General features: G+C 47.0%; 1 protein-coding gene across 1 annotated transcript in view; it reads left to right on the plus strand.

Annotated features, from left to right (window-relative positions):
- The window catches only part of LOC147120013 (protein mono-ADP-ribosyltransferase PARP12-like), a 77,685-nt gene extending 57,014 nt beyond the window's left edge, over positions 1-20,671 (plus strand). The window contains 4 exon segments of the mRNA XM_085985504.1: positions 413-509; positions 17,245-17,375; positions 17,939-18,090; positions 18,923-20,671. Coding sequence (XP_085841630.1) covers positions 413-509; positions 17,245-17,375; positions 17,939-18,090; positions 18,923-19,182 — 640 coding nt within the window. The 3' untranslated portion in view covers positions 19,183-20,671.
- Positions 20,672-26,201: the final 5,530 nt, after the last annotated feature.

Here is a 26,201-nt window from a genome sequence, read left to right on the forward strand (position 1 = left end):
CTCCCACAAACAGCAATGTGATAATGACCATATAATCTGTTTAGTGATGTTGATTGGGGGATAAATATTGGCCAGGACACCAGAGATAACTTCCCTGCTTTTCCAATATTGTCATGGGATCTTTTGCATCCACCCGAGAGAGCAGGCGGGGCCTCGGTTTAACGTCTCATCCAAAAGACGGCACCTCCAACAGTGCAGCTCTCCCTCAGTACTGCACTGGAGTGTCAGCCTAGATTTCGTGCTCAAGTCTTTGGAGTGGGGCTTGACCACTTGCTTGCATCCGCTGTCTCTATTCATGACATCATTTGAGCAGGATTGGAATGGTAGTAAGTTGGATGACGAGTTGAATATCATTTTCAAAACAGAATGTTTTCCTTTTTAACTAATGCACAATTGAAAACTCCTTTTCCAGCCAAGGAAAACCTGGACAGGGACAGTCAAGCAGCATTCCAGGAAAAACCATTCCAGCGCACTGGGAGAAAGCAGCTCATTCAGACGTGGGATATAAGGTAGAGTCATTCAGCTGGCAGTGAGGGGAGAACTTTGTGTTTCTAAAGCTACTGTATGATATGCCGAGTGTGCTTGTATCAAATTCTTGTCTCAACTATTTTAATGGAGTTACTTGTTTAACATAATTGAGTTATCGCCTCTGTTAGACTCGCTCAGCATTCGTATGATCACATCATCAGCAGAGATTTCTTCCCTGTGGTCTTGAAAAACTCGCATTTGCTGATATCTATTAATTTATTACTTAAATTAGACCCATTCACTCCTTAAATTAGACCCATTCACTCCTTAAATTAGACCCATTCACTCCTTAAATTAGACCCATTCACTCCTTAAATTAGACCCATTCACTCCTTAAATTAGACCCATTCACTCCTTAAATTCTACTCATCGTCAATTCTTAAATTTTACTCATTAATTCCTTAAAGTCCACCTATTTAATCCATAAATTATACTCATTCACTCCTAAAATTAACTCATTCACTGTTTAAATTCACTCAAACACTCTTAAATTGTATTAATTCCTTTCTCCTTAAATTCTACTCACTCCTTAAAATTCTATGACTTTACCTCTTAAATTGTACTCTTTTAATGTTAAATTCTACTCATGCATCACTCCTTCAATTTTACTCATTCATTCCTGAAACTGGCAGTTCTGCAGATTAAGAAATGCTGCTCACACATTACCAAAATTATATTTTCAAAATACAGAGGCCTCTTTCAACAAATTGCTTTTCCAGCCCAAGGTGCCATCTGGCATATACCAAATAAGGCAGTTTAAATCTCAACACTTGTACCTGCATTACCCATTGGCTGCTAGATTGGATTGGATAGATGGATGAAGGAAAAGGGGCTGAGGGGATATGGAAACAGGGTGGATAAATGTGATCAGAATTATTTGGGCCGAAAGGCCTGTTTCTGTTGTAACTTCTAAGTATTTCTTCTCAAACTACATCACTCTTCTTACTGGATATGATAGTGGCCCAAAGGCAGACCTGTCAATCATTGTGAGCTGCTATGTCAACATGTGACTTCTGGTGGCAAAAACTGCCGACAAGCATGGGTGCAGTTGCAGTGTCTGTCAGGCCAGGTCTTGCTGTGTCAACAACAAGAACAATTTACCCTTATACCGTGCCTTCCCAAAGAAAGACTTGCATTTCTATAGCGCCTTTTATGACCTCAGGGCATCCCAAAGCGCTTTTCAGCTAAATAAGTACTTTTGAAGTGTAGTCACTGTTGTAATCTAGGAAACAAAGCAGCCAATTTGCGCACAACAATCTCCCACAAACAGCAATGTGATGATGACCAGATAATCTGATATACATAGATACATAGAGATAGGAACAGGAGTAGGCCATTCGGCCCTTCGAGCCTGCTCCGCCATTCAATGAGATCATGGCTGATCTTCGTCTGAGATCATAGCTGATCTTACCAGTTCAGTACCCCGTCCCCGCCTTTTCTCCGTAACCCTTAATCCCCTTAGCCTTCAGAAATATATCCAATTCTCTCTTGAAAATATTTATTGAATTAGCCTTCACAGCCCTCTGTGGCAGGGAATTCCACAGGCTCACCACTCTTTGAGTGAAGAAATTCTTCCTCATCTCTGTTTTAAATGATTTGCCCGCTATTTTTAGACTGTGGCCCCTGGTTCTGTGCTCCCCGGCCATTGGAAACATTCTCTCTGAATTCAGCCTGTCCAGGCCTGCCATAATTTTATATGTTTCGATGAGATCCCCTCTCAATCTTCTAAACTCCAGTGAGTACAAGCCCAAACTATTTAATCTCTCTTCGTAGGTCATTCCCGCCATTCCAGGTATCAGCCTGGTGAATCGCCGTTGCACTCTTTCCATGGCAAGAACATCCTTCCGCAGATGGGGCGACCAAAACTGTACACAATACTCCAGATGCGGTCTCACCAGCACCTTGTACAGCTGTAGTAAGGTATCCCTATTCCTATACTCGAACCCCCTTGATATGAAGGCCAACATACCATTTGCCTTCTTAATCGCCTGTTGCACCTGCATGCTCTCCTTCAGTGACTGGTGCACAAGAACACCCAGGTCCCTCTGCACTTCCCCATCTCCCAATCTATTGCCATTTAGATAATAATCTACCCTCCTGTTTTTACCCCCAAAGTGGATAACCTCGCATTTATCCACATTATAGTGCATCTGCCACGTATCCGCCCATTCCCCCAACCTGTCCAAATCACACTGTAGCCTCCTGACATCCTCATCAGAGCCCACCCCTCCTCCTAGTTTAGTGTCGTCAGCGAATTTGGAAATATTGCATCCAATTCCCTGATCCAGATCATTTATATATATTGTGAACAGCTGGGGTCCCAGGACAGATCCTTGCGGCACCCCGCTGGTCACTGCCTGCCACTCCGAAAACGAGCCGTTTATTCCAACTCTCTGTTTTCTATCCGCCAGCCAGTTCTCTATCCACGTTAATACTTTGCCCCCAATCCCATGAGCCTTAATTTTGCATGATAATCTTTTGTGTGGAACCTTATCGAAGGCTTTCTGGAAGTCAAGGTACACCACATCCACTGGCTCTCCCCCATCTATTCTACCAGTTACCTCCTCAAAAAATTCCAGCAGATTAGTCAAACACGATTTACCCTTTGTAAATCCATGTTGACTCTGTCCGATCCTTTCCCCATTTGTCAAGTGCTCCGCTATTTTATCCTTAATAATGGACTCTAGCATTTTGCCCACAACCGATGTAAGGCTTACTGGTCTATAATTCCCTGCTTTCTCTCTACCCCCCTTTTTAAATATTGGGGTAACATTAGCTACCCTCCAATCCACGGGTACTGTTCCCGAGTCAATGGAGTTCCGGAAGATGATCCTTAGAGCATCTGCTATCTCCAGGGCAACCTCCTTAAGTACCCTAGGATGTAGTTTATCAGGCCCTGGGGATTTGTCGGCCTTCAGTCCCCTCAACTTACCCAACACCATATCCCTAGAGATACTAATTTCTGTCAGCTCCTCCCTCTCATTAGTCCCTATGTTTGCCGATATTCCTGGGAGGTTATTTGTGTCCTCCTTTGTGAATACAGAACCAAAGTATGAGTTTAATTGGTCTGCCATTTCCTTATTCTCCATTATATATTCTCCCGAATCAGACTGCAAGGGACCGACTTGGGATTTTACCAGTCTTTTCCTCCTGATATACCGATAAAAGCTTTTGCAGTCTGTCTTTATGTTTGCTGCAAGTTTACTTTCGTATTCTATTTTCCCCTTCCTGATTAATCCCTTTGTCCTCTTTTGCTGTATCCTGTACTGCCCCCAATCTTCCGGTCTGGTGCTTTTTTTTGCCAGTTGATATGCCCTTTTTTTTGATTTTATGCTGTCCCTAATTTCCCTCGTTATCCACGGTTGAGTCACCTTTTTAGGTTTATTTTTATGCCAAACCGGTATAAACATGTTCTGGAATTCTTCCATTCTATCTTTGAATGCTTGCCATTGTCTATCCACTGTCAATCCCCCCAGAAACACCACCCAATCAATCTTACCCAATTCCCGTCTCATACCCTCGTAATTCCCTTTATTTAAGTTCTGGACCTTAGTCTCTGATTCAATTTCCTCACTCTCCATCTCGACTGAGAGCTCGATCATATTATGATCGCTCTGACCCAAGGGGCCTCGTACAAGAAGATTGGTGATAAGTCCCTTCTCATTGCACAATACCCAGTCTAAAATGGCCTGATCTCGAGTCGGCTCCTCGACATATTGGTCCAGATAACCGTCCCGAAAACATTCCAGGAATTCCTCCTCCTCAGAATTTTTACTAATTTGGGTAGTCCAATCAATATGTAAATTAAAGTCACCCATGATGACAGCTGTGCTCTTATCGCACGCTTCTCTAATTTCCCTTTTTATGCCTTCCCTCACCTCCATATTACTATTTGGAGGCCTATATATCACACCCACTAACGTTTTCCTCCCCTTGCTATTTCTCATTTCTACCCATACAGATTCCGTTTCATCCGAGTTAATATCCTTCCTTTCCATTGCATTAATCCCCTCCTTTACCAGCAATGCTACCCCACCTCCCCTACCTTTTTGCCGATCCTTCCTAAATATTGTATATAGTGGCACTGGTTGAGGGATAAGTAAGTATTTGGCCAAGACTGTTCTTCGAATAGTGCTGTGGGATCTTTTACATCCACCTGAGAGAGCAGACAGGGCCTCAGATTAATGTCTCATCCGAAAGACATCACCTCCGATTTTTTTGCTCAAGTCTCTGGAGTCTCAATCCCACAACCTTCTAACCCAGAGTAATGGGTCTGTTTAAGGGAGGTGGTAGATTGAAGAGGTAGATTTTGAAGAGGATTTTGAAGGTGGAAAGAAATGGCACAAGGCAGATTGGTTTGGGAAGAGAATTCCAGAGGGCGAGGCTATAATGGCTGAAGGTGTCTGGACTCGGAAGAGTGGACGGTACAAGCTGCAACGCAGAGTTGGAAGATGTTGAGGAACTCGGCTGGAGCAAGGCCTTGGTGGGTTCGTTAGGAGGATGCAAAGAGACTGCAAGGGGATATAGACAGTGGGCAAGAACAAGGCAAATGGAATATAATGTGAAGTTATCCACTTCGGTAGGAAAAATAGAAAAGCAGAGTGTCATAAATCGCAACTTCTACAAGAAGTAACTCAGGAAGTACTACTGACCGGCCAGCTGAGGGCGCCGTCCGAGGAGTATAAATACTCGGGCGTGGGCCCAACTTGGCCAGAGACAATCTGGAAACAGGAAGCTAGTGACTACTAACTAGACCTCCATGTTTTGTTACAAGTCGATTAAAGCCTTGCTTTATGTACAACCAAGTGCGTAGTGAGTCTTTATTACGTCAATTTAATTGACTTGTTATCGTCTCCACGCCTTGGGTGATTCAGAACAACCAGCTGCAACTCGAACCGCAGAAAGGGACTTGGGCAAGAAACTGATCCATCATGGAAAAACTCCTTAGACCCGCTCGTCTCGACCTGGACCCGAATGCACCTGTGGCAGCGAAGGTATGGAAGCATTGGTTTCGTACCTTTAGCAACTTTCTTGAAGAATGTGGGGCGGATGCCCCTAATAAGTTACGAATGCTTATTAACTACGTATCCCCTCGTGTATGATTATATTGAGGACTGTATAGACTACAACGCTGCTATCCAAATTTTACAGCAGTTATATGTCAAGTCCCCGAATGAAATCTTTGCTCGACACCTACTGGCCACAACTCGGCAGCAGCCTGGGGAATCACTTGATGAATTCCTCCAGAAACTTCGCAGGCTCAGCAAAGATTGTAACCTTAAAGCGGTTACAGCTGAACAGTATCAAGAGGAACTAATCCGCGATTTCTTTATCAATGGGATTGCGTCCCCTTTTATACGTCAGCGCCTGCTGGAAAATAAAACCCTCAATTTACAGGCTGCTTATGACCAGGCGCGTTCCCTGGACTTGGCCAAGAAGAATGCAGACACTTATTTCCCACCACGTGCATGGGTGGCGGCTATCACCTTTAATAAGTCTTTCGATAGGTCTCGGGTGGATGCCCCCGCTGATGATGACTCTACTCTAATGGACGACGACCCTACCCTAGAGGCTTTTGCTGATGGCGACCCCGCCCTAGCAGCATCCTGGCAATCAGGAAGAAAGTGTTTCTTTTGTGGAAGTGCGTTCCATTACAGAACATTTTGCCCAGCTCGCAATGCGACCTGCAATCATTGCAGCAAGAAAGGACACTTTTCCAAGGTATGCCATTCACGGGCCTCTGCTAACAAGAAAGGCCGCTCCTCTAAAGTATACCGGTCGAGAGCTCCTGTTAGCTTCACAGCTGCTATCTATGGAGCTGCTCCTCTCCCAAGAACCACTGCTAAGGCTACAGCTGCCGAAGGAAAAATTACCCCTCCTCCCATCACAGCTGTTTTTCCCCAAAGTTTATCCCATGCAGCTATGAAGGTTTCAGTAAATGGGCACACTCTAAGTATGCTAATCGACTCCTGCAGCTCTGACAGCTTCATTAGTAAGCGGGCTGTCAGCAGGTTAAAACTGCGCATTTATCCCTTAGACAGGGAGATTGCAATGGCTCTGACGACTCTGACCACCAATTCTTCTGGCTTCTGTCTTGTCAACCTCATCCTCAATGGTCGCACGTATCCCTCCACCCGGCTCGGAGTACTCAAAAACTTATGCAGCGATGTGCTTCTGGGACAGGACTTCCAGAAGCAGCACAAAATACTTACTTTTGAGTTTGGAGGGTTGAAGCCGGAGCTTACCATTTCTAAGGTGCCGTTTTGTGCGCTCTCGGCGGCCTTACTCGGTGAGCCCTCCCTATTTGCCAATCTCTCCCCCCGCTGTAAACCCATAGCCACCAAATCGCGGCGCATTAGCCAAGATGACCGAGCATTTATCGAGGCAGAAATCTCTCGCCTTTTGGCTGACGGTATTATCGAGCCGTGTTCATCTCCCTGGCGGGCTCAAGTCGTCGTTGTGAAAAACCCTTTAAAACAACATAAGAAACGTCTGTGTATTGATTATTCGCAGACTATTGATCAATATACCGATCTGGATGCCTACCCGCTACCACGCATAGATGACATGGTCAACAACCTTGCCAAATACAAGGTATTTTCAACCTTCGATTTAAAGAGCACGTACCATCAGGTACCGCTGAAAGACTCTGACAAAAAGTATACGGCCTTTGAGGCCAATGGTCGGCTTTATCAGTTTCGTTGCCTTCCATTTGGGGCCACCAATGGGGTGGCCGTCTTCCAACGGGCAATGGATGGCCTAGTCCGGCAAGAGAACTTGACGGATACCTTTCTGTATTTAGACAATATCACTATTGCCGGCCATGATCAAAAGGAGCATGACGCCAATCTTCAGAGATTTTTTGACGTTCTCCGTCGTCGCCACTTAACGTTAAACGAATCCAAATCAGTGAAATCGGTGCCATCAGTGAACATTCTCGGCTACTGGATGGGCAACGGTGTTATTAAACCGGACCCAGAGCGACTTCGTCCACTTCAGGAGCTCCCTCCCCCTACAAATCTCGGCTCTCTTCGTCGGGCACTTGGCATGTTTGCTTATTACGCAAAGTGGCTACCTCACTTCTCCGATAAAATACAGCCCCTGCTTCATGCGAAGTCTTTTCCATTGGAAGCAACGGCTATTTCTACCTTCAACCTCCTCAAACGACAGCTGGAGAAAGCCACGCTTCGCTCCATTGATGAAAACCTTCCTTTTGTGGTCGAATGCGATGCATCGGAGGTGGCGATCTCGGCTACCTTGAATCAAGGTGGTCGACCTGTGGCATTCCTATCCAGAACCTTACAGGGTAGCGAGCTCCATTACCCGCCCCGTCGAGAAGGAGGCTACAGCCATCATCGAGGCTGTACGCCAATGAATCATTTTCTTGCTCGGCGTCATTTCATGCTCATAACTGACCAGCGCTCCGTGGCCTTCATGTTGGATAACCGGAAGTGCACGAAAATCAAAAATAATAAAATTCAACTCTAGAGGATGGAGCTGGCTGCCTTTGGATATACTATCTGTTACTGACCCGACAAACAGAATGTGGCCCCAGATACCTTCACACGGGCATTTTGCTTTTCAATGTTGTTGTGTCCGTGTATAATAAGACACAGACTGCGGAGAACGGTACAACAGGTGTTTACTCAACGTGGCTCACACTGCAACTGATCTGTACAGATTACTACTCAGTGCTATATACAGGTGTGGTCACTGCCGGTACTGCAGTATACATGAGCTGTAAAACATAGTTCCCCCCTTAAAGGTATACACATTACAATTCCTCCCCTTTTAGATTAACAGTACCATAACACTCATTTAACAATTAAATATCAAACTAATTACAATTAACACTTTTAACATGCAACATTAGCTGAAAATAGTCTATTTATATATTCAGTCTTTGGAGAGGCTTCCTGAGCCTTTCCCGAGTGTCTTGCTCTTGGTGCGGAGGCGATTCTGGCCCCCTGTCGTCGGTTGGTTCATTAGCTTCCGATGCTACTGTTTCTGGGGTAGATGCGACCTGTACGTCGGGTTCATCACCAGGTACGTATGGGCGAGGCATGGGGTTGACTTGTTCCTGTGACTCTAGGATCTGGTCAGCATGGCGTCTCACGATGCTCTCCCCAACGTCCACTGTGTACATTAGTGGGCCCTGCCGTGTGCATATCGTTCCTGGCTGCCATTTTTCTGTTCGGTAGTCGCGGGCCAAGACTGGTTGCCCTACATTGAAGCTCCTTGTTGGCTTCTCATGGATGTGCTGGAATTGCTTACTCTCAACATCTCTTCGTACGTTTGGTCTGAGCAAATCCAGGCGAGATCTTAACCTTCGGTTAAAGAACATCATGGCTGGGGCCTGGTTGGTGACTGCATGTGTCGCATTCCGGTAGGCGAACAGGAAATTGTCCACCTTGTGCTGCAGCGGAATGTTGTCATTGTACATAGCCTTTATTGCCTTCTTAAAGGTTTGTACGAACCTCTCAGCCAATCCATTTGTGGCTGGATGATACGGGGCGGATGTGTAATGCCTTACCCCATTCTTTTTCAAGAACCTCCGGAACTCTTCGGACACAAACTGTGGTCCGTTGTCGGAGCAAATCTGTTCTGGCAAGCCATTCCTGGCAAAAATGGTCCATAGGACTGCAATAGTTTTCTCCGTGGTGGTGGAGGACATTTTGATGACCTCAGGCCATTTCGAGTGCGCATCCACGGCTATTAAAAACATTGAGTCCATGAATGGACCAGCAAAATCAATATGCACCCGTTGCCATGGAGATGAGGGCCACTCCCATGGGCGTAGAGGGGCCTGTGGTGGTGCATTTTGGACTTTCTGGCATCCTGAGCAGCTCTTGGTCAGGTCCTCGATTTGTTTATCGATTCCCGGCCACCACACATAAGCCCTGGCTAGGCTTTTCATTTTTACCCCTCCCAGATGACCCTCATGAAGCTCATTGAGCACTCTATCCCTTAACTTGGGTGGAATTACCACTCGGGATCCACACATCAAGGTCCCCCGGCACACTGACAGCTGTTCTCTCCTTGTCAAGAATGCTGGCAACAGTGAGTCGCCATGTGCTGGCCATCCCTTCACCGTCAAATCATATACCCGAGACAGTGTCGGGTCATTTCGGGTCTCCTTTTCGATACAAGCGTTAGTTACCGGTAGGTATTCGGAATATTTCGACAGGATCCACTGCTGGTGCTTCCTCCGCAGTAGGCAGTGGCAGGCGTGATAGCCCATCAGCATTTCCATGCTGTTTCGTGCCCTTATATTCAATCTCATAGTGGTGCGCCCCTAGAAAAAGTGACCATCTTTGTAGTCGTTGCGCAGTCATCACCGGAACGCCCTTCTTCGGATTAAAAATGGAGACAAGAGGCTGGTGATCAGTCAGCAAGGTGAATTTCTGCCCGTGCAGATAGTGATTGAACTTTTTCACTCCCCACACTAGGCTGAGGGCCTCCCTGTCAATCTGGGCGTAGTTACGCTTGGCTGAGGTTAGTGATCGTGACGCGAAGGCTATTGGCCTCTCTGAGCCGTCCGAGAATTTGTGCGACAGCACCGCTCCAATGCCGTAGGGTGATGCATCACATGCCAACCGAATTGGTAATGCTGGGTTGTAATGGGCCAATACCTCTTTCGATGTGATTAGTGTTTTGCTCTTCTGGAAAGCTCGTCTACATTCGTCACTCCACTTCCATGGCACCCCAGTTTGCAGTAGGGTGTTCAGTGGGTGTAGTATTGTAGACAAATTTGGCAAGAACTTATGGTAGTAGTTTACCAGCCCGAGGAACGACCTCAGTTGTGACACATTTTCCGGTGCTGGAGCCTTGACTACTGCCTCAATCTTCTCTGGGGACTTATGTAACCCCTCTTTATCGATAACGTGGCCACAATACGAGATCTGTTTTCTAAAAAACTCGCATTTGGGGCGGTTAGCTCGGAGCCCATATTCCTGCAATCTAGTGAGCACCTGCTCCAGGTTGGCAAGGTGATCATTGTCATTTTCGCCCGTGACCAGGATGTCGTCCAAATAACACTGGGTCCCGGGGATCCCTTGCAGGACTTGTTCCATTGCCCTCTGCCAAATAGCCGGAGCTGATGCTACCCCGAATACCAGCCGGTTGTTTTGGTAGAGACCTTTATGGGTGTTGATTGTGAGGTATTTTTTTGATGCTTCTTCTACCTCCATTTGCAGATACGCCTGGGCCAGATCAATCTTAGTGAAGCGTCTCCCTCCATATAGCGAGGCGAAAATATCTTCAATCCGCGGAAGTGGATATTGTACGGTGTGAAGGACTGGGTTCACTGTTACCTTAAAGTCCCCACAGATGCGAACCTTCCTTGGTTCCCCAGGCGTGCTGCTCAACGACTTTTTCATCACAGGGACGATGGGTGTAGCCCACTCGCTCCAGTCTACCTTGGACAGTACACCTGAACGTTCCAGACTCTCCAGCTCTGCTTCGACGGCTGGGCAGGTCGCATAAGGTACCGGTCTGGCCGTAAAAAATTTTGGGCTTGCGTTTTCTTCGATTTTAATCGTCGCTGTCATGCCTTTTAGTGTTCCAAGTCCTTGCTGGAACACTTCTTTCGCATCAGTTAGGATCTTTGACAGTCGCCCAGGTGTGACGTCGTCATCCTTTTTGTCAGCCACAGTCAGTGTCTGTATGGAATGCCAATCCAGTTGTATTTTCTGGATCCATTCACGTCCCAGTAATGGTGGTCCTCCATCTTGCAATACATACAGGTCTAGTTTTGGTGTTTCCTTACCGTTATATATAACGGTCACCCTTATTTTTCCTTTGGGGTAGACTTTTTGCCCCGTGTACGTCTTCAAAATAATTTTTGTGTCTCTCAAGGGTATGTGTGAGAATAGCCACTCGTAGTCCCGTCGGTTTATGACTGTTAGGGCTGATCCTGTGTCCAATTCCATCTTTACCTGGACTCCTGCTAACTTGAGAGTGACCCAAATGGTTCGGTGATCCTCCGTTGTGATCACATTATGTAGTTTCAGACCACTCAGTTCCCTGCATTCGGAGTCGTTATCACTCTTTTGTTCGTCTGAACTATTCTCCGTCATCTTATGTACCTTCTTGTACTTTCCTTTGGTAGGTTTCTTATTGCTGGTTTTCTTTCCCGACCTGCAGACTCGTGCTATGTGTCCTACTTTTCCACACTGTCTGCACACTTTGTCTTTGAACCAGCAATCATTCTGGTCGTGTGTTGTTCTGCCGCAGCGATAGCACTTCTCTGTTCCATATGACATTTCGTTTGTGCCATATTCTTGCGGTCTCTGTTGTATCTCTGCAGCGCCCCGTGCTGCTGCTTCATATGATACCGCAATGCTGAAAGCCTTTTCCAGCGTAAGGTCCTTTTCAGATAAAAGCCGTTTCTGGGTTCCTTCACTTTGAAGCCCACACACAAACTTGTCCCTTAAGGTATCTGCCAGTCCCGCTCCAAACTGGCAGTGTTTCGATAGTTTGCGCAGTTCTGTTAAATAATCAGCATTGCTTTCATCCTTATGCTGGTTCCGTTTGTGAAACTTGAATCTTTCTGCTATCAGCAGCGGTGTGGGGTTTAAATGTTCCTTTAGTATCGTTACTATGTCTTCAAAACTCTTTTCCATTGGCTTCGTTGGGGTTACTAGATTTCGTAATAAACCATACGTCTTTGCACCCATTAAATTTAACAATACCGACGCTTTCTTGTCATCTGACACCTCATTTGCCTTGCAGTACACCTCTATTCATTCGACATATGTAGTCCAATCTTCGACTTCATTGTCAAATGCGGTGATACTGCCACTCTTCGGCATTTTGGGTGTGGTTTAAAATGGCTTAAAATGGCATCTCCCAATGGCTTAAAATGGCGTCTCCCGCGCTTTCATTCCTCCCCCACTGCTGCCAACGCCGCTCCCGGCGGTTCTCATGGCAATGGCGGCGCCCTGTAGGTTTCGCGCGCTTCTCCTGCGCTGCTGCCAACGCCGCTCTCAGCGGTCCTCGTGGCAATGGCGGCGCCTCGCGGGTTTCTGCGCGTCTCTCTCTCCCTCTCTCCGACGCCGCTCGGCCCCTGAACACCGGCTGCGCCCTGTGCGCTCTGCCCTCTCTCTCTCCCCCGTCGACGCTGCTCGGCCCTTTGCTGTGCCGCTCGGTCGGGCTCTAGGCTCTGTCTGGGAAGGGTCTGCGCACTACCTGTTGCCAGCCCGTTTCGCTGGACCACCTCGACTGGAAAGCCAAGCCTGGCTCTCGACAGCCTCCCCTGCAATTCTTGAGTCTCTGCTGGATGACTGGGCGGTTGCCCGTGGTCGACGCCCGAGTCTCTAGCCTTGACCTCCAATCCACTGAACTCCAGGAACGAATCCCCGGGAGGTGATGCAGAGTTGCAGGTAGGTTTGAACCTGCCTCGTCGCCAATGTTGCGTCCGTGTATAATAAGACACAGACTGCGGAGAACGGTACAACAGGTGTTTACTCAACGTGGCTCACACTGCAACTGATCTGTACAGATTACTACTCAGTGCTATATACAGGTGTGGTCACTGCCGGTACTGCAGTATACATGAGCTGTAAAACATAGTTCCCCCTTTAAAGGTATATACATTACGATTGTCAACGTCGACTCTGGCGGATCTGCATATGGACTTATGCCATCCTGGCGTTACCCGTATGTTGCACTTTGTACGCTCCAAAAATCTACCATTATCAACGGAGGACGTAAAGAAAACATGCTCCTCCTGTAGGATTTGTGCAGAATTGAAACCACGGCCTAGAAATTGAGTGCCCTTAGCGCCGATTTTGCGGCGCTAGAGGGCCTAGCGCTGCATTTGGCGCCGGCGCCGAAATTGCCTGGGGCCCTTACGCCGCGGTAGACCGGTAGCGCTGCGCCGGCACCGATGACGTCATCGGTGTGCGCAGCGTCCCGGTTGCCATGCCGACGGGCCCCAGCGCCGAAATTCAGTTGCGGCCGCCTCGCCCGTGACAGCCGCAACTAAGACTCTGGCAACAGAGTCTTACGAGTCTTTGCGCCGGCGCATTAAAGGCCCCGCGGCGGCCGGCCGCTTTCCCGCCGGCCGCCTGGCCGCAGCTCCCTCCCCGGACTTCCCCCCCCCCCCCCCCCCCCCCCCGGAACAGAAGCAAGCCCGGCACTTGTCCGAGGTGCCGGGCTCATTTTTTAAAAGATTTTCGCGGGCCGCGATCGGGCGCAGGCAGCTCCTCCTTAAGGGAAGGAGGAGGCCTGCACTTCCCGAGCCTGCCGCTCCGCATCGGGTGCCGCAGCGCCGGAATTGCGGCGCGAAACGGCAGTTAGCGCCGATTTACCGCCGCAAAGACCCTTCAGTAGCGCCGGCAGCCGTTTGGGCGCGGCCCTGCTGAATTTTTGGCGCGCGCAGGGGGACTTAGCGCCGGCACTAACTTCCGGCGCTAAAGCCCTGGCTAAGCCAAAACTCAATTTCTAGGCCCACAATTCTTCCGCCCATCAGATGACTTACTCATACATGCAATGCAGCCTATGCAGAGGCTCAGAATAGACTTTAAAGGGCCATTGCCTTTGTCAACACGGAACACCTACCTACTTACGATGGTAGACAAGTATTCACGCTTTCCCTTTGCCCTCCCCTGTCCTAATATGCTTACCTCTACGGTAATTAAGTGCCTCGATCAGGTCTTTTCCCTCTGCGGGACGGCCAATTTTATCCACACGGATCGGGGTCCCTCCTTTATGTTGAGTGAACTTAAAAGTTATCTCTCCCAACGGGGAATCACCTCGAGTAAGACGACACCATATCACCCAATCGGCAATGGACAGGTTGAACGATACAATGCCATCATCTGGAACGCTGTTCGTCTGGCACTGAGGTCACGCAGCCTACCAGACCAGCAGTGGGAAACTGTGCTCCCCGACGTGTTACACTCTGTCAGGTCTCTTCTCTCCACATCCACTAATGTCACACCTCATGAGCGATTCTTCAAATTCCGGCGTCGCTCTACACATGGGACATCTCTACCGTCATGGTTGGTGGCTCCAGGCCCTGTGCTACTCCGGAGGTTTGTCCGGTCTGCCAAGAACGACCCTCTCGTTGACGAGGTGGAATTAACGGAGGTAAACCCCACGTATGCGCACGTGCGGTACCCCGATGGCCAGGAGTCCACCGTCTCGCTCAGAGATCTGGCTCCCTGCCCAACCGGTCACACGGGCCCGAATGATGAAGGATCCCACGACGATGATGTCAACACGCCGCACCCCTATGAAGATGACGCCCTACCTGGGACATCGAGGGATCTGCCGGCAGTGCTACCGGATCAACTCGGGGAGCCGAACGCTCCCCGTAGGATGGCCACCCGAAATCAGGACGCCGGACAATCTCCGGCTACGACCCAGGATGAGGCCAGCTCTGCGCCTGTGGGGACCCGCACCCGGAGTCATGATATTCCCAGGCCTCCACAGGACGATCAAGACGACGTGGACTCTACCGACTTACCGGTATGGGCCAAGCGACCCAGGGACCAGGACACAGTCCGGGGAGACGTGCCTTCCGGTCACAAGCAGAAAGCTAAACGACTACGGCTATTTTTGGTCCGCCTAGTCCGTTAAAGGAAGACTGGACTTCCAAACCTTTTAGGGAGGAAGAATGTCATAAATCACAACTTCTACAAGAAGTAACTCAGGAAGTACTACTGAACGGCCAGCTGAGGGCGCCATCCGAGGAGTATAAATACTCGGGCGTGGGCCCAACTTGGCCAGAGACAATCTGGAAACAGGAAGCTAGTGACTACTAACTAGACCTCCATGTTTTGTTACAAGTCAATTAAAGCCTTGCTTTATGTACAACTAAGTGCGTAGTGAGTCTTTATTACGTCACAGAGTTTTTTTTAAATGGTGAGAGATTAGGAAATGTTGGTGTTCAGAGGGACCTGGGTGTCCTTGTACATGAATCACTGAAAGTTAACATGCAGGTACAGCAAGCAATTAGGGAAGCAAATGGTATGTTGGCCTTTATTACAAGAGGATTTGAGTATAAGAGTAAAGACGTCTTACTGCAATTATATAGGGCCCTGGTGAGACCACTGTGGTAAACCACTGTTATTGTTGTTGTTGTTGTTGTTACACACTGTTGTACCTATGCATGCCTCAACATGTCTCGGCTGGCTCCACCCACAGGCCCAGGTATAAAGGTGATTGACCTGCAGCCCCCTGCCTTCTTGGAACCCAGTCAACCACGAGAGGCATGCTCTGTTCTTTGCTAATAAAAGCCTTTAGTTACTCTCTTAACTCTCAGTCTTTTATGAGTAATTGATAGCGCATCAACCACACCTGGAGTATTGTATACAGTTTTGGTCTTATAGTAATCTGGGATGTAATGTTTAAGTTATCCACCAGATGGAGCCAAAGATTAAGGGATCATATTCACCAGTGTTTAAGGTAATGTCCTGGTACACCAGTTAGTATGGTAATGTGGCATTGCATTATGGGTATGACTCAGAGGTGAATCCTCCATCTTGCATCGTGCAGTTAGAAATACTGTGTTTTGCTTGCAGCCTGTAAGAGATGTTTCTCTGCTACACCGTGTAATAAACAGTTGGGTTTTGTTCCTTAAGATCTCGCTTATCTCAGTTTCGGACCTTACCACTCGGATATCACAGGTCTCCTTACCTAAGGAAGGATATACTTGCCATAGAGGCAGTGCAACAAAGGTTCGCCAGACTGATTCCTTGGATGGGGGGATTGTCCTATGAGGAGAGATTGAGTAGACTAGGCCTATATTCTCTAGAGTTTAGAAGAATGAGAGGTGATCTCATTGAAACATACAAAATTCTTACAGGGCTTGACAGGGTAGATGCAGGGAGGATGTTTCACCCGGCTGGGGCGTCTAGAACCAGGGGTCACAGTCTCAGAATAAGGGGTCGGCCATTTAGGACTGAGATGAGGGGAAATTTCTTCACTCAGAGGGCAGTGAATCTTTGGAATTCTCTACCCCAGAGGGCTGTGGAGGTTCAGTTATTGAGTATATTCAAGACAGAGATCGATAGATTTTTGGATATTAAGGGAATCAAGGGATATGGGGATAGTGCAGGAAAGTGGAGTTGAGGTAGAAGATCAGCCATGATCTTATTGAATGGCGAAGCAGGCTCAAGGGGTCGAATGGCCTACTCCTGCTCCAATTTCTTATAAGGAGATATTAGGGCAGGTGACCAAGGCTTGGTCAAAGAGGTAGGTTTTAAGGAGCATCTTAAAGGAGGAGAGAGAAGCGGAGAGGTTTAGGGAGGGAATTCCAGAGCTTAGGGCCTTGACGGCTAAAGGCATGGCCGCCAATGGTGGAGCGAAGGAAGTCTGAATTGGAGGAGAGATCTCAGAGGGTTGTTGGGCTGGAGTTCTGGATAAGTTGGGATTTGTGTAGCGCTGGAGATTCATGAGGCAAAGAGACATGTAGGCTCAGAGCAATCAGGAGCATTGGCATGTGCTATATTTTGGTCAAGGAAGGCTGTTTAATCCAGGTGGAGTGTGGAACCACATTAATTATGCAGCATGGTCACCTGATCGAGCAGGACAAGAGCACAATCCCAATAGACTTTACATGGGGAAAGTTAATATGTTTACACCGAACAATATTGTAATGGAAACAAGCTGGAGTTGATTCTTGGCATGATTTCAACCTTGCTGTATTTGAATGTGTTTAGATTACCTGTTGCTCTGTGGCTGTGGCTGATAACCATCTCTCTGCAGCTTGTTCCAGTGCTCAAGTCTTCGGAGGAATATAAACAGGTGCAGTCCCTCTTTCAGCGGACTATGAGGAACAGTGAGATCCGGAAAATTGAACGAATCCAAAACCTGGCCCTGTGGGAAGTCTTTCAATGGTTTGTAAGCTGTACATTCTTCTTTTATTATCTGTTTTCTTCCCACCTGTCCCAAAGGGCTGATTCATTCTGGTGGGGGGTGGAGTGCAGTTTCTTGGGTGCAGGCTCCCTTCTGGCAACTTGGCTGAACAGCCATTCTTCCTGTGAATCTTGACAGTGCATGTCAGCAGGATATTTGAAGGGCACGAGACCCGGGCCCAACCCTGTGCTAACCTGACCTGGTCCTAACCTGACACTGTCCTGTCCTGAACCTGTCCTAACCCGACCCAGTCCAACAGGGATTACCAGCCAGTAATCGGCAGTAGCAGAAACCTTGTGTTTCTCCGTCCTCCCTGAGCAGCGGACACTGAGGCGAGTGTAGTGCCCCCTTCAACACCGACAAGGAACCTGGGAGCTCCCCGGTCTGTACGACCCAGGCCCCCAAAGTGTGAGGATGTCAGTGGTCGTTTATAAATGGTTCATCGGTGAAGCGCAGTGAGAGTGTAGTAGTGAGTGTGCTTCTCTCGGTGGCTGTCTGTCAGTGCGGTGATGTCACGTCTGTTGTGCTTGTATTTCTGAGTCAGGCAGAAGGAACAGATGAAGAAGAACAACAGTGGCAAGGATGTGAATGAGAAGCAGCTTTTCCATGGCACAAACGCCTCAATTATTGACGCCATCTGCCAGCAGAACTTTGACTGGAGGATCTGCGGGGCTAATGGAACTTCTTATGGGAAAGGTACCTGCGGATTTTCAAAACAGCTGCTTTCCTGGCTTGTGGTAGTCAGATTTGATCTAACTGTATTGCAATGAGGTAACTGTGGCTCAGTGGGTAGCACTCTCGCCTCAGGGTCAGAAGGTTGTGGGTTAAAGTCCTGTTATAGAGACTTAAGCACAAAAACCTAGGCTGACTCTCCAGTGCAGTACTGAGGGAGTGCTGCACTGTCAGAGGTGCCATCTTTCAGTTGGGATGTTAAACCGAGGCCCCTTCTGCCCTCTCAGATGGACATTAAAAAGTCCCACCAAGATCCTTGAAGGAACTTGCATTACACGTGAGGAATGCAGTTGTTGCATGCTGTAACTGAAATGGTGACTGTAACATACTGTAAGCTCTACTTTGAGATAAACTCCCTGATCTTGGTAACATACACAGAGCTCTTTCCTTTCAGCCCCAATCCAGAGACCTGAGCATATAATCCAGGCTGACACTCCAGTGCAGTGCTGCACTGTCGGAGATGCCGTCTTTCGGATGAGACGTTAAACTGAGGCCCCGACTGCTCTCTCAGGTGGACGTAAAAAACCCCACAAAGATCCTTGAAGGTACCTGATCAAAAAGAGCAGGGGAGTTCTCCCTAGTGTCCTGGCCAATATTTATCCCTCAACCAACATCACTGAAACAGATTATCTGGTCATTGTCACGTTGCTGTTTGTGGGACCTTTCTGTGCGCAAATTGGCTGCTGCGTTTCCTGCATTACAACAATGATAACACTTTACAAAAGTACTTAATTGGCTGTAAAGCTTTTTGGATTGTGAAAGGCGCCATATAAATGCAACTTCTTTCTTTCTTTAGGAAGTTACTTTGCCAGGGATTCGTCCTATTCCCATAATTACTGCCGATCCGGGCAAAACATGATGACCATGTTTGTTGCTCGGGTTTTGGTGGGGCAGTTTGTGAAAGGAAGCTCATCTTATCTCCGACCACCCTTAGTAGACGGCACGAAGACCAGATTCTACGACAGTTGCGTTGACAACATCTCCAACCCATCTATATTCGTCATATTTGAGAAACACCAGATCTACCCCGAGTACATTATAGAATACAACAGTTAAACAAAGTTATGCCTCTAGAGACAGGAAATGGTTGGTTCCACATCTGCACTCGAAGGAATCTGATCATACTTAGTTCAATGGGTTGTGCTTCCCCGCCTGATGGAAGCACTAAAACATACAAAAGTGTAATCTATTGGAAAATTCTTTCTTTCTATTTGCCTACATTGACCCCAGCCACTTCAAATTGACTGCTCACCAGGCCCAAATAACTCCCTACGGTTGGCATTGGTAATATGGTGGAATGGATTACCGGGATTGACTGATTCAATCCATTGATGCTGAGATTTCTCAGACAGTTCACTGTGCGGGAATTACATAAGAACATGAGAAATAGGAGCTGGAGTAGGCCAATCGGCACCTCGAGCCTGCTCCACCATTCAATAAGATCATGGCTGATCTGATCCTAACCTCAAATCTTCTATCACTCTGCATCCACCCGAACCCATGTGATCTCCCGGGAGAGGCGAAAAACCAGATAAAAGACCCAATGGCCAATTTGGGAGAAAAAATCTGGGAAATTCCTCTCCGACCCACCTAGGCGATCGAAATTCTTCCAGGAGATCACTCTGTCCCTATATTTTCTACAGTATTTACCTTCTGTAAAGGCGATCTCCACCCCAGCCAGGAACAGGAATAAAACCATCTCCTGAAATCTAACACAGAATTAGAACACAGTAGGAGCAGAACCAGGCTACACGGCCCCTGGGCCCACTCCACTACCCACAGGGCCATGACCATTCCGAACCTAGACTCATGTCTGCGATCTTCTCAATAGCTTATTAAAATGCCTTGACCCAAGGCTTCTTCGGCAGCACCTCCAAAACCCGCGACCTCTTCCACCTAGATAGACAAGGGCAGCAGGCGCATGGGAACACCACCACCTCCCAAGTTCCCCATCAAGTCATGCACCATCCTGACCTGGAAGTATATCGCCATTCCTTCATCGTCGCTGGATCAAAATCCTGGAACTCCTTCCCTAACAGCACTGTGGGAGTACCTTCACCACACCGACTGCTGCGGTTCAAGAAGGCGGTTTACCACCACCTTCTCAAGGGCAGTTAAGGATGGGCAATAAATGCTGGCCTTGCCAGTGACGCCCACATCCCATGAATGAATTAATAAAAAAAATTGTCCAGGATTACATGCAAATAGTGGCCGTGACCAGGTCTATGGGTGTAATTTCAGTTTCTAACCGCATCACACCATGTGTTCTGCCTCCAATTTCCTCCCCTTTCCTCCCTCTCTTGAAGACCTGTGTGTTTTTTTTTGACGTGCTCGCACACTGAATTGATGGCTGAGGTGTAAGGAACACATAGTTTCTGTCCTGCAGCACTGGAGTGAAGTAAAGCGGAAGACCATTGATGGTGCTTTAAGCCAGTCAGATCTTGTGCTCGGATTGCAGTAACTGTACGACCTTTACAAATATTGTCATTCGCTTGGGTCCGTTAACCTTATTGTGCTTTCTAATAAATCTCTTTTTTTGAAAGTGTCACAGTGCCCCCATTTCTTGTACCAAACCTCACTGAAGTTATATTATAGTTATATAAAGCTCTGGTTAGGCCTCATTCAGTGTACTGCATTCAGTTCTGGGCACCCCACCTCAGGAAGGATAGACGGGCCTTGGCAGCGCAGATTCACCAGAATGATACCGGGGCTAAAGGGGTTAAATTATGAGGACAGCTTGCATATCCTCTTGTATTCCCTCGAATAAAGAAGATTAAGGGGTGATCTGATCGAGGTGTTTAAGATGGTTAAAAGATTTAATAGGTTAGATAGAGAGAAACTATTTCCTCTGGTGGGGGAGTCCAGAACAAGGGGATATAACCTTAAAATTAGAGCTAGGCCCTTGAGGGGTGATGTCAGGAAGCACTTCTTCATATAAAAAGTAGTGGAAATCTGGAACACACTTTCCCAAAATCTGTTGAGGTTAGGGGTCAATTGAAAATGTCAAAACTGAGATTGATTTTTGTTAGGTAAGGATATTAAGGGATATGGAACCAAGGCCTTCATAGCGAGAAGATTCGAGTACAGGAGCAAGGATGTCTTGCTGCAGTTGTACAGGGCCTTGGTGAGACCACACCTTGAGTATTGTGTGCAGTTTTGGTCGCATTATCTGAGGAAGGATGTTCTTGCCATGGAGAGAGTGCAGCAAAGATTCACCAGACTGATACCTGGGATGGCAGGAATGACATATGAGGAGAGATTGGGTCGATTAGGCTTATATTCGCTAGAGTTTAGAAGAATGAGAGGGGATCTCATTGAAACTTATAAAATTCTAACAGGACTAGACAGACTAGATGCAGGATGTTCCCGATGGCAGGGGGGTTCAGAACCAGGGGTCACAGTCTAAGAATAAGGGGTAAGCCATTTAGGACAGAGATGAGGAGGAATTTCTTCACCCAGAGAGTGGTGAACCTGTGGAATTCTCTACCACACAAGGCAGTTGAGGCCAATTCATTAAATATATTCAAGAAGGAGTTAGATATATTTCTTAAGGCTAAAGGGATCAAGGGATATGGGGAGAAAGCAGGGACAGAGTACTGAATTTGGATGATCAGCCATGATCTCATTAAATGGCGGAACAGGCTTGAGTGGCCGAATGGCCTACTTCTGCTCCTATCTTCTATGTTTCTATGTAATGGAGATACAGATAAGATACAGATCTGCCACGATCTCATTGAATGGTGGAACAGGCTTGAGGGGCTGAATGGCCTCTTTCTGTTGCTATGTTCGTCACTGATGTTCCCATCTGCTCAAAACGCCTTTAAAAAAAATGCTCATAGTTTACAAATAACTCGGTCTTTTTTGTTCGCTGCCCATTTCTTCCACGATTAAAACTTTACAAATTGGCAATGATCAGGTGCTCGCTCTTGAGTTCTGACTGAACATCTTTGCTAAATGCCCAACGTTTTAAAGTTGGAAGCAAGATTCATTTTTTTTTAAATGAGAGGTTCAAGACTTTTTACAAAATAGAGATTAAATAAAGCAAAATACTGCAGATGCTGGAAATCTGAAGTAAAAATCGAAAATGCTGGAAACACTCAGCAGGTCGGGCAGCATCTGTGGAGAGAGAAACAGTTTCAGGTCAATGACCTTTCCTCCGAACTGGAAGATGTTAGAGAAAACAGCTTTTAAACAAATACAGGGCCAGAGAAAAGGGGTTGGGGTTAAGAACAAATGGGAAAGGTCCGAGATAGGGTGGAGGGCAGCAGTGATTAACTGACAAAAGGCAAAAGGAGGTGGTAAAAGGGCAAGTGAAGAAACAAAAGAGGGGTCCAGAGGAGGTGTAAATGGTTACAGAAGAATAGCTGCGTGTTGGAGGGAAGCATGGAAAATCTGGCTAAAAGGATAAGGCTCCTCTTAAAAAAAGCAGTAAGTTTAACTCCAGTGTAGATATTATGGTTGATTTTCCAAGCACACAGTGCTGTATAATTGGATGGGAAATTTCCGACTGCATGGTTGCCGTTGCCGACTGGCAAAGTTCCTGGCTGGAAAACCATAATCAGAAATTTGGCCCTGATATTTTTTATTGTTTGTTCCTGCAAAACATTCCTTCATTTGTACCCAGTTAATGACTAAGCTTTTTGGACTAGGGGAGTTCCAAGAACAACAACTTGCCTTTATATAGCTCCTTTAACGTCGTAAAACATCCCAAGGTGCTTCACAGGAGCGTTAGCAAACAAAATTTGACACTGAACCATATAAGGAGATATTAGTACAAGTGACCAAAAGCTTGGTCAAAGAGGTAGGTTTTAAGGAGCGTCTTAAAGGAGGAAAAAGAGATTATGGGAGGTAATTTCAGAGCTTAGGGCCTAGGCAACAGAAGGCACGGCCGTCAGTGGTGGGGCAAAGGAAATGGGGGGATGGACAAGAGAGCAGAATTGGAGGAACGCAGAAAGCTCGAAGGGTTGTAGGGCTGGATGAGGTTACAGAGATAGGGAGGGGCGAGGTCATGGAGGGATTTGAACACAAGGATGAGAATTTTAAAGTTGAGGTGTTGCTTAACCAGGAGCCAATGTATGTTGGTGAGCACAGGGGTGATGGGTGAACGGGACTTAGTGCGAGTTAGGACACAGGCAGCAGAGTTTTGGATGAGCTTAAGTTTATGTAGGGTGGAAGATGGGTGGCCATCCAGGAGAGTGTTGGAATAGTTCCAGTTTCGACTCCTGGTTTCTGCCAAGTCAGCTGATGTCAGACAGTGTGTGCCATCGGAGTGTTTGCAATTGGCCTCAGTGCCCCTGGGCTACAGAGGAGAAAATTAGCCAGTGTTTTTGCTCCTGCTCACCATGCAATGGTCCAAATGCTGAAAGTGCACATGTGCGGATAGGGTCAAGGATCAGCTATGATGAAACACAGAAACAAGAGGGGGCCATTCAGCCCCTCAAGCCTGCTCCACCATTCAATTAGATCGTGGCTGATCTGTACCTCAACTCCATTCACCCGCCTTAGCTCCATGTTGCTTGCTACCCCGAGCCCTTCAGCTTAGTAGCCCGCTGCCGTTCACCATCACAGTTCACAGTCGAATAACGGTAAGGTACTAAAGCAAAATACGGCGGATGCTGGAAATCTGAAATAAAAACAGAAAATGCTGGAAATACTCAGCAGGTCAGGCAGCATCCGTGGAGAGAGAAACAGAGTTAACGTTTCAGGTCGATGACCCTTCGTCAGAACTGGAAAAAGTTGGAGATGGAACAGGCTTTTAAGCAAGTGTAGGGGCAGGGAAAGGGGGGAGGGGAGGAAAGAACAAAAGGGAAGGTCTGTGATAGGGTGGAAGGCAGGAGAGATTAAGAGACAAAGGTGATGATGGTGCAAGGCAAAAGGAGATGGTAATGGGACAAGTTAAACAAAAGATGACTGAATGAAGTGTAAATGGCAATGGCAGAATGATTGACAGCTGCCATATGAGAGAATGAAAAAAAAGATAGGGGCAGAGGTTATGGTCTGAATATGGTGCCCTTAGAGTAGTACACCAAAACCTTCAGGAGGGGAGTGAAGAAAATTTGTGAGAATGGAGGATCTAAAAAACCACCTGTTGTGGAATGTCTGTGAATAATACTGCACCTGAACTAACATTTCCCTGGATCACTGGATAAGTGAGACCTCTGTGCATGTTGAGTGCAGGTCCTTTTGCAAATGGAAAATGGGTCAACTTGTGTTTGCGTGGCGTTATTTCCATATTGCTGTGATGGGAAGCTGGACCTGACTGGTCCTGATAGTGTCAGCCTTTACTAGATTGGCTCATTCAGTGGCCAAGGAGCAGTCTGCCCATGTAGCTGGGGATAGTACATAGTCTGGGGCACTATACAAGAACAACACCTTGCATTTATACAGCACGTTTAACATCGTAAAATGTCCCAAGGCGCTTTACAGGAGTGTAATCAAACAAAACGTTGACACCGAGCCACATATGGAGATATTAGGACAGGTGAGAGGTAGGTTTTAAGGAGTGTCTTAAAGGAGGAGAGGTAGAGAGGTTTGAGGAGGGAATTCCAGAGCTTAGGGCCTAGACAGCTGAAGACACGGCCACCAATGGTGGGGTAAAGGAATTCGGGGATAAACAAGAGGTCAGAATTGGAGGAATGCAGAGATCATTATAGAGCAAACAAGAGAGAAAATACCTTTTAGAAACAAAAACAACATGCCTAATGTATAACGCTTAAATGAAAATGGATTCTTTTTCTGGATTTTGATGTATTTGACCATCAGTGAGGGAAAACTTTTTGTCCGTTAGTTTTTATTCCATTTAACTGCTGTAGAAAAATAACAAATAAAATAAATCGCTAATTGTAACCTCTGACAATTTTGCTCTTTGCCAAATTAGCTTAAAGTCTGCCATCTTTATGCTCCCGGTCGCAAGTCCTGTGGGTACAGACTGCCACCAACCACCAGGCATGGCACACGGTAGGGGAGCTGCCCTGAAGTTTCAAACTGGGCAGCTCCTCTCTCGTATATGATTACATAGAATTTACAGCACAGAAACAGGCCATTCTTCCAACTGGTCTATCTCGGTGTTTATGCTCCACACGCACCTCCTCCCACCCGACTTCATCTCACTCTATCAGCATAACCTTGTATTCTTTTCTCCCTTGTGTACTTATCTAGCTTCCCCTTAAATGAACCGATGCTATTCGCCTCAACCACTCCATGTGATAGTTAGTTCCACATTATACCCACTCTCTGGGTAAAGAAGTTTCTCTTGAATTCTTTATTGGATTTATTAGTGACTATCTTATATTTATTACCTATAGTTTTGGACTCTCCCACAAGTGGAAACATCTCTACGTCTACCCTATCAAACCCCTTCAAAATTTTAAAGACCTCTATTAGGTCACCCTTCGGCCTTCTCATTTCTACAGAAAAGAGCCCCAGCCTGTTCAGTCCTTCTGAAGTTTGCGGCAGCAGGCACACTTCGCCAACCGTCCAATGGGATTGGGGGTGGGGGTGCGGGCAGCACTGGCCCTTCACTCACCCATGGACCCCATTTTACGACTATTGACGGGACAGGGAAAGACCCACGGTCCATCCAGCCTGTCCCGCACAACTGCGATGCCTTGTGAAATTGGCTGCAAACAAATAACGTTAAAAAGCTTACGTAATTCTTGGCTTTATAAATAGAGGCATAGTACAAAAGCAAGGAAGTGATGGTAAACCTTTATAAATCACTGGTTAGCCCACAGCTGGAGTATTGACGCCATATTCTGGGCACCACACTTTAGGAAGGATATTAAGGCCTTGGAGAAGGTCCAGAGGAGATCTACTAGAATGGTACCAGGGATGAGGTAATTCAGTTATGTGGAGAAACTATAGAAGCTGGGATTGTTTTCCTTAGAGCAGAGAAGGTTAAGGGGAGATTTGATAGAGGTGTTCAAAATTATGAGGGGTTTTGATAGAGTAAATAGGAAGGAACAGTTTCCACTGGCAGGAGGGTCAGTAACCAGAGACACATATTATAAGATAATAATTGACAAAAGAACGAGGGAGTAGATGAGGAGAAATCTTTTTTCTCAATGAGTTGTGCT

The sequence above is a fragment of the Somniosus microcephalus genome, chromosome 4 (assembly GCF_052327205.1).
Source record: "Somniosus microcephalus isolate GS21.2 chromosome 4, FLI_Smic_1.0, whole genome shotgun sequence".
Classification (NCBI taxonomy): Eukaryota; Metazoa; Chordata; class Chondrichthyes; order Squaliformes; family Somniosidae; genus Somniosus; species Somniosus microcephalus.